The sequence below is a fragment of the Pinus tabuliformis genome, chromosome 7 (genome assembly GCF_031772625.1).
Source record: "Pinus tabuliformis cultivar Carrire ecotype Pingquan chromosome 7, CPIR1, whole genome shotgun sequence".
Classification (NCBI taxonomy): Eukaryota; Viridiplantae; Streptophyta; class Pinopsida; order Pinales; family Pinaceae; genus Pinus; species Pinus tabuliformis.
This window is the reverse complement of record NC_142293.1, coordinates 1312700351-1312709533: the sequence shown is the minus strand read 5'-3', so window position 1 is coordinate 1312709533 and position 9183 is coordinate 1312700351. Positions and strand designations below refer to the sequence as shown.

The window sequence follows — 9183 nt, the reverse complement described above, 5'->3', positions numbered from 1 at the left end:
TGTGTTAAGAAATTAGTGAATCATCAATAACATCAATTAATATGGAATGAGAATATTATATATTAATGTTTGTTAAAGAATCCAAATAAAACTAATAAATAAAAGCAAATTATTATATATATATATATATATATATATATATATATATATATATATATATATATATACATTATATTTATGTCATAGATGTGTTTATTTTGAAATAAAGTTATCAAATTTTTATTTAATTACCATAATTATTAGGTGAATGTTGGGATTTAATTTTTACAAGATATTTAAGAATATTCTTATTAGTAGCTACAGATTAAAAATTGAGATTTATATCAAAAATAATGATGCTCTTTTCATCCATTTAATTAAATGGATTGGTTATAAGGAATGTGATATAAACAAGTATAAAATAATTTATTGTTTTTTGAGTATGTAGTATTAATAAGCTCTAATATTGGTCCATAATATTGTAACAAATCTATTTATTTATTTATTTTTAAATAATTATTAACTATTTATTTCATTAAAATAATTATTTATTTATTTTTAAATAATTATTAACTATATATTAATTTTTTAATAATCAGATAGTATTTCTTTAAATAAATAAATATCAAATTAAGAGAATATTTTTAATATACTATTATTGTTTTTTGATTGATTTAATTACCACTTTCCATATTAAACTTTTAAAAGAAAGCACTTGACCTACCTATTTATATATTCCTTGATTAGGACCTCAGACCACTCTTCCATGATTAGGACCTCAGGCCACTACTTCCGACAGACCCCTTTGACAGTATAAACTTGTAATATATTGCAAAGGTAATTAGATTATTAAGCAGAAATATGGTGGCAATCTCTCGACTTTTTCATGTAAGAGAAATCGGAAAAAGTACATCTCTTTGGAGGGTAGATGTGAAAGCTAAAAAATATATCGTTGACTCAGAAAAACGTAAATATCTTGTAGATTAAGCGAAGCAAGCAAAACATCAGAATGGCAACAAAGTTCAAATCAAATTATTTGAAATGCGTTTCCCAAAGAAAAATCTTCGATAAACCCATGTCTGCAAAGAAATTTTCAGCCCAGCAAGTAAGGAGTTGAATATAGGAAGGTACTTTATTTATACGTCCTTCATCTTTTGGCTTGGTATTGAAGTCTACCCTGCAAAAAGCCCAAGCCTTAGGCCAGAGTTTCAGACACTTCATGTTGTTCTAATTAGAGTCTACTTAATTTATCTATGGGATATTGTACCATACTGATGTATACGAAATTATAATTAACCTGTACAAAAGGATCCTAGGATTCCTTGAAGAACATACGCATAATCTGTTCATTTTACAATCTCCTTTAGATAGCTACTGTCCAGAGAAATTTCGATACCTGCGAAAGTAAATTCTTCATGCTGAGGTGGGCTCTTCAGGGCTAGGAATCGTTGAAGAGAGTTCAATCGTTAAAGAGACGGCGCTAGGAAGTCTTTGTCATTTGGCAAATCGTGGTCTTCATTTGAAGTCCACAGATGCGCAGTCTGCTCAGTGAGAAAAAAGAATGAATTCAAAGTGGGGTTTGAGCGGGTAGGGCTTGGGAATTTTCATTAGATTCAGTTCCGGCCTGAATATGGCATTCTTTCTCCCATGCCTCTATGTGTTGATTCAACATCACCCCAACCTCTAAATTGTGCTTTGCCCGGATCTCACTAAGAATTGGAAGAAGACTCTTCTCTATACTTACAACAGCGCTTCTCGTCTCAAGGTCGTGAACAACCTGCACGTTGCAATTCAATAGGTTAATTTCCAATTGTATAAATTATCTTATCATTCATCACCCAAACAGTATGATGCTACAGTGCTCTCCTTTAGGGTGTGAAAAATGGTACAGGTCAGCAAATTTAGTGTATCGGTAGAAGTAGCAGAAAACGGTCAATTACCCCTTCATGGCGTGTTTTGGAAAGCTTCTGGATCTCCCTAGTTAGAATATTTGCCATCTCTGGCGTTTTCTTGGACAAGCCCAACGTCTTCTTGACCTTTCGGTTGCTGAGAACTTCGACATCAGCCAAAAATCTTGCTGCAACAGGCCTATGATCAGACAAACGGAAGTCCACTCTTACATAGGAAAGTTGCTTCAACCCCTTCCCATACCAGAGAATACGATCACACCTGAACAATTTCATTATGATCCAGGTCTGAGTTATGGAATTACATGTCAACCCTGGACTCCTTTCCAAAAAAAAAAAAAACCAAAATAAACGCATACCAAGCTGGAGCGCGGCGCTTCTCCCCATTTTCAACTCGACAATACTGATCGGAATTCCGAGCATACTTGTAAGTAGGAGGAAACTGGATGGCTCCTTCATGCCATCCATCGAAAGTACGTCCCATACTTCTCTCTATTGTAAGCTGCTTATCAAAGGTCATAAAATTACCCGAGTTTCAGTTTAATGGTGAATGGTGAGGATCTAACACTTTTGATCTTCTGTATCGCTCTATTTTCTAAAGAGTCAACGGTAATGAGTTATAAGCTCTTATAAAAGTTGTTGCAGTGAGTTGTAAACTTATAAAAATTCTTTTCTGATTGAAGATTTAAGATACACAACACCAGCTTCAAAAACTACCTAAATCTAACTCAATCATCAACATGTCTGACTGTTCCCATCAACATATAATTCCCATTTTACAGTCTAATGGATTTTTAACGAAGTTTCAACTCATGATATTGTTCATGGAGCTTACAAGTTACTCCAAGTTTTAGATACATTTATCATCTGCATAGATTTATTTTAAGTACAAATTTACTATGAGATAAAAATTTAACATAATCCACTTTCTTCATATGTTAACTTTTTAAAAATGCATAATACAATATGTAATTGTTAAACTACAAAGACAATCTAGAAATTATTAACATGAAAGTTTTCTATTACCTGATCGTTGTTCAAGAGTGTTTTCCAATCCTCTTTCTCAACCATTGACCTCACTTCAGTGTCTGATAATGTGACTCTGTAGTTCAAGTCTCCAAACCAGATTATGCGGCTGTTTTGTCAAACATCAATCAAATTTCAGATTTCACACAACAAAACAAGAACAGTTGCAACACGCGAATTTTACTTACTCGTGTCCCAGAATTGTTCGTGGCAGTTCGACAGTAGGAGATCGGTTAAAAACGGTTCGTTTCAAGATTGCTGAAGCATCGGCGTTTCTGCGGATTTCATCCCCTTCCTTTTGACCAGAGGCAAGATGCGTGCAGACAAAGCAAAAGCTCGTTTCTTGAAGGGATAAGCTTACTGATATCGAACCCTTCATTTGTAAAATTCTACATAATTAGATTAACAAAATGACGAGGAAAAAGTTATTTACAAAATGGCCATGAAAAAGTTATTTTTAAACCCTTTTTGAAGTGTGGAATTAGATTAACAATGTGATCAAATTTTAGGAAAGAGTTATTTCATTTATTAGTAGTTAGATGGAGTTTGAAGAGATAAGTTATATCGAACTTTTGAATGGATATTTTATTTTGGAAAAAAGATTTCCAACCAAAAAAAATACAAAAATATTTTGGAAAAGCTATTTTATTTATTAGTTAAACTACTCATTTAATAACAAAACCCAAACCCAAAAAATTTATAGAACAAAACCCAAACCCAGGAAAATTTAACCCAAACCCAAGAAAAAGAAAATTCATAGAACAAAACCCAAACCCAAGAAAATTTATATGTTTACCTTGTTTCCAAGGCAACCCATGATACCGCACCCAACGCAACAAACTTTGATGTCACGAATGTGGTTTCGGAGTTCCGCTCTGATCCATATGGAGATGAAAAGTCCCACCATTCGTTTGCTCGCAACGCACTTATAACGCCGTCTTTTTAAAGATTTGCTCTGTCCATTTCCAGATTCTTGTTCGGCCTTAGCCGGAGAAAACTGTTCAGGTCCAGCTCTCAACAATTCAGATTTAGAATCAGACCGACGATTTCCCACACCAATATCATCCTTGGCAGCACTACTATAAATACCAGTCTCGGACATATTTTCAATTGAGGAAAGAAAATCCGAAGGGGTGCTGGAAGTTCTGGCGAGAGATGTTGTTCCTCTTTCGGATTTCTTTTCTTCGTTTAATGTTTTCCGTATCAGAGAAACCCATCTGGCGCCCGGCCCGGCCACGTCTTCAGACCCAAAAACATTCCCTGCGTTCAATGGTACAATTTCCTGAAAGCTAACAGTAAATTGATTGCAGAAAAATGTAAAGTCAGTGACTGATTATTTGCAGTTAAATTTGTTACAGCGACTATAAGGGAATTCATACGAGCTTACCCAATGACATAAATGTCGGGTTGCTCGTTTGGTTTCAACCAATTCTCCAAATCTAAATTCTCAGGTGGAGTAATTCCAGCAACATTCCACGTCCCCACAAACACACTGCATTATCCATTGTTTCTTTGATTATTATTGAGACATCCATGAACATAACTAACTCTGCCTGATGTTTGCCCTATATATAGACAATGAAAAAAGACGAGCAGACTTGATGGGACGAGAACAACGACATGATAACCAATGAATGAAACAATGGGCAAAAATCTGCAGAAATGGGTTAGCAAATAAGGGGCCAGAAGACATGCCATTTCCCCATTCTTTCTTAACTAATAACGGAAAATGTGAATAGGCTTCACCTGTATTCTTCGGCATCCATGTAATCAGCCCACAGAGTCTCCGACTTCATACGCATTAACTTTCCCGAAGGTGATGATCTGTTAGAAGATGAAGGTAGAGGCGTGGGTGTCTTCAGTGAAGTGAAGGCCTTTAGTGAAGTTAAGGCCTTTGGTGGTTTTCCTGAGATAAATTCAGACAATTTTCATGGTCAAGGCTTAAAGGATTTCAAAACAGTAAAATAAGATATATTGATTAGGGTTATGGTGGGTGGTTGGGTAGAATGGTTGTTATTTCTATCTTAATTTTAAGAAAGAAATGAAATGATGATGAAAAACATTATTGTAATGACTAAGTGCTAACTAAAATTATTGTATCGATCTTGAGACAGAAAGAAGATGATTTCCTTTGAAAAAATAGATTGTGTGCATGGAAAATGATTAGAAGTCACTTATACCAGGTGGAGAAAGAAGATGATTTCCCTTGAAAAAATATATATTGTTTACATGGAAAATGATTAGAATTTTCTAATATGGAGAAAGATGATGATTTCCCTGGAAAAAAAATGATATAACGTTTACATGGAAAATGATTAGAAGTGATACCTGAATTTGTTGATACCGGTAGACTAGACATTTGCCCTTAACATCTTCGAGAAAATAATTTGCCACAAAATTTGTAAGTGATACCTGAGTTTGTTGATGCTGGTGGATTACTGCTGGCACTTGTGGACATTGATAGAAGACTTGGCCCGCGCGTCTGGTTCTGCGGAGGCTTTGAAGACAATGGTGCAACATCTGGATGGGTTACATGACAGACTTATTAGTAATTACTTTCAAGCACTGATTTTAATTCTATACCCAAATAATAAATTACGAATCGATACCTTCGTCTTCTGTCTCGCTTTCTGTGTCTCTACCATCGTCCTTGTTGAAAGATTCGCAGCCCGATTTCCCACCGAGGAATTTGTTAGCAACCAGACGAGGCCACATGATCTGCATCAACAGATTCCACTTATATAAAATTTTCAAATATTTATGGGTGCACTCCAAAGGAAAATTTTCTATATTTACCTCTCCTTGTTTGGCTTTTAAATTCCGCATGTCAGAATGGGATCATGCGAGCCAGTAGGTTTGTAATTATGCCGAGACCTGTGAGGTTTGCAAATGAGAATCTACGCGTTATAATGTAAAAACCATAGATTCTAAGTATTTGAGTGCCTTGTATGATTTTATATCATAGGAAACATGTTCAACGGTCATATTCTGCCTTGAATTGAAGAAATGCCAGGATTCCAAGGTCGAATAATGGCAGACCACAGCAGATGGGGTAAATTCCTTCAGAGAATTGAATCTTTGCCTGAAAAAGAGATGCCAATAACATATTGAGCACAAAAATTTAGAGGCTCGATGTCGTCCTTCTGAACACTACATAAAATGGCGCCCTGCGTTCCACAACTCTCAAACCAAAACCAAAACCATTATCATTCTCTTGATAAACACATTAAAACTAAGGATAATAATGGCCGCAAACACAGGTCCTCGATTACACACCAGAGGAATCGGTCAAGATTGTTTAATCTTCATTACAAAATGTCATAACCTATTTATAACTCGTTAAAATTCTGACAATTTGCACTTAGCCCACTTCACCTTTCGTCAGTTTTTGGCCCCACTTTCCACCACTTAATCGTTACCTATTTGAACGACTATACTGTCTACGTTCAGGTTGTCCATTTCGTTTATATTTTTTCAAAGGCTAGGGTAGGCCACTTGCGAATGACGGGCGAACGACAAAAAAATGTTTAGAGGGCGCACTCATTCGCAGTGCAACTTGCTGCGGCCACCATTTTGTGGACGTTTCTTCCATAAATCATATTAAACTGTTTATCATTCCATTTCCTTCTAAGCTCCCAACCACTGCCCTGAAAAATAATGTGGAAAATTGTCCTGATCACAATTGCATTAGTGGTCCATAATTTGTACTCTCATCAAGAAATTTAGTGGTATTGTCGATCGGAGTTCGTGGTAATAGAGTGGATCAATGATTAAACCGGATTAGGTTAAGGTCGGCCAGCAGTCAATTCAAGTTAAAGTTTTATAAACATCAAAAATCTACAACACGACGGTAAAACATAGATATGGAAATCAAATCCCAACCATGGAGATCAAATCCCTACTATGGAATAATATGAAATATACCCACTTGGTTATGTAATTATCAAGCGGTCAGAGATGACGAAGTTAAGACAAGTGGGTTTGAAAAACCATTTGAAAACCAACTCTTCTACATGAAAGCTTTTCCACATGCGCATACATGGACGCTTAAGATGAGTACAAGGAGACGCTCCTCGGTGAAACTTTTCATGTGCTTCCTGCATGTTATGGCATTTTCAAGATGACATATCAGTTATTCTTTAATATATCACGGTATTGGATTTGCTGAAAAAGTTGTTCTATAGTGCGTCTTAGCTTATTTCTGTAAATATTTATATTCAAAACTTTCCACCTACTCTTCTTTCACAAGTTTATATATAATACATATATAAATACGAGAGCAAACCGTATTATTCAAAATGATATGTATCCATTAAAATATCAGGACAGACTATATTATAGTAGGCTTATCCTTATATAGTATCGAATGTCATCCCAATGTAAGATATTGCATCCATTATCTCCTCATCGTTAAACAACTCGTATCCAGAACTCTCTTATTGAATTTTAATGCGAACCCATTTATGATAAAACGAAAATGATATTATAATAGCAAACTTTTCAATCACATTTTTAGGTGCAAAGCATTTCAGTGGCATTTGTTCCGACCCTTTTTACTTTTATATATGTATCGTTTCTAAATATAACGGTACCTACTAATTTTAAGAATTATCGTTACAGTGGTATAAATTCATTTTTAAGTAAGCATAAAAGTTTTGTGGTGGATCTGCAATCAATTATATTGAAAAGGCGGGAAAATGAAGCTAATCAATTTTATTAACAAAAATTTAGATTAGAATTGTGAATAATTTGATATGGTTAATATGCATTGATTTATTTAATAATTAATATAGAATTTAAGAAATTTTTATGAAAAGTTTGGGGTAATTAGTTGTTTTGTAAGAAATAAAAAATGATAAAAAAAATATGGCTATCTCAAGTTTTTTTTGGTAATGATAATGACAAGTTGAAATAATTTTGAACCCAATGAATTCATGGCTTCTCAATGTGCTGAAAGCGAGGTTCATTCATTTGAGATTTATTTGTGACGTAATATGAAGAAATGATAGACAACTATGATTTATTGTGGACCCATTTTGCGGATTTTATTGGAATTTGGACAAAAGGATCCAATTGTTGGGGTAGAATATAACTAGGGTAATTTGTTTTGTCTTTTCAAAGGAAGGGAGGGTCATTCTTGTGGGGTTTATTTGTGATGTGATATGGAGAAAGGATAGATAGCTACAATTTATTGTGGACCCACTTTGTGGATCTTGTTGGAAATTGGACCAAAGGATTCAATTGGTGGGGTAGAATAGAACTAGGGTAATTTGTTTTGGCTTTTCAAAGCAACGGAGGGTCATTCTTGTGGGATTTATTTGTTATGTATACGGAAAAAGGATAGACAACTACTATTTATTGTGGAGTGACTTTGTGGATCCTATTGCAAATTGGACAAAAGGATTCAATTGGTGGGGTAGAATATAACTAGGGTAATTTGTTTCTTGTTCTTGATTTGCACTGAGAATGTGATCAATGTATTTGTGACTCTCTACATTGCTTAGAAGCACCCCTCATGGTTTGTAGTAGAGATTTTGTTGTCGGTCCTTCTACGGGTATTCTCATGTATCATTCTCTCTAATGAGGATACATGTCCAATGTTTGGTGAAATGGGAACAAGAAAAATTTTTGACAATTATTTTTTCTTTGGTGAAATGCTTGCACAACAAGTGTTTGTTGAAATGCATGTATCAAGAATTTTGCAAGAGAATCCTTAACTTGAGAGGATTCAACTAATTTCTCTAGCTTTCAAATCATGGTTAGATTTATCACATGGAAAACCTTATTCTTGTTGGTGAAATCTAATGATTACAAAGAACAACTAATGTACAAACTACATTAGCTACATGGGATCTATATGGATTAGATACAACTTTTGTTTGAAGATAAATTATTCGATGACCACTTGTAGTGTCTCATGACCACTTTTGCAAAGACTCATATTTATCACATAGTTTACATGCTAATATGGTGGGGAGGTGGGAAATGCAGTGCTTACATTCTCACAACCCATCTACTTTAGAGATGTGGTTAGAAAGAAATCCTCTCCTTTAGTTGCTTCAAATCCTCCTTTGTCTAGTGTATATCAAGGAGAGAAACATGGAAATTAGCTAGTTTATAGGTGTTGATGGAGGTTACAAACTAATCTCACCATATAAAATATATTTTTTTCATTTGTAGATTCCATAGCCTTTAAATTCCCATATCAAAATTGGACTCGAGGATATATTTGACCAAGATGATGCAATACTAGGTATAAGTTTGTGCCAAA

At 34.7% G+C, this 9183-nt stretch overlaps 1 protein-coding gene across 2 annotated transcripts; it reads right to left on the bottom strand.

Moving 5' to 3' along the window:
- Positions 1–1040: 1040 nt before the first annotated feature.
- Positions 1041–6226, bottom strand: LOC149252361 (type IV inositol polyphosphate 5-phosphatase 9-like). 2 transcript variants are annotated; one of them, XM_089459666.1, is made up of 11 exons: positions 5709–6226; positions 5522–5630; positions 5325–5432; positions 4659–4818; positions 4300–4404; positions 3709–4201; positions 3101–3285; positions 2913–2988; positions 2246–2388; positions 1920–2148; positions 1041–1756 (listed from the first exon to the last, which is right to left on the bottom strand). In XM_089459666.1, the coding sequence occupies exons 1-11, from the start codon at positions 5736–5738 to the stop codon at positions 1547–1549; spliced, it is 1848 nt and encodes a 615-aa protein (XP_089315792.1). In that variant the 5' UTR covers positions 5739–6226; the 3' UTR covers positions 1041–1546. The 2 variants fall into 2 exon arrangements, with proteins under 2 accessions (XP_089315792.1, XP_089315791.1); XM_089459665.1 differs by having other exon boundaries at positions 1042–1756; positions 2913–3021.
- Between the last annotated feature and the right edge of the window lie 2957 nt (positions 6227–9183).

Bases quoted from the DNA above. Each gene is read 5' to 3' on its own strand.
- LOC149252361 (XM_089459665.1), bottom strand. From the start codon at position 5,738: ATGCGGAATTTAAAAGCCAAACAAGGAGAG. The intron at 3,022-3,100 runs GTAAGTAAAATT...TTGACAAAACAG, and splicing joins CGAACAATTCTGGGACACGA to CCGCATAATCTGGTTTGGAG. The intron at 2,149-2,245 runs GTATGCGTTTAT...GAAATTGTTCAG, and splicing joins AAGCGCCGCGCTCCAGCTTG to GTGTGATCGTATTCTCTGGT.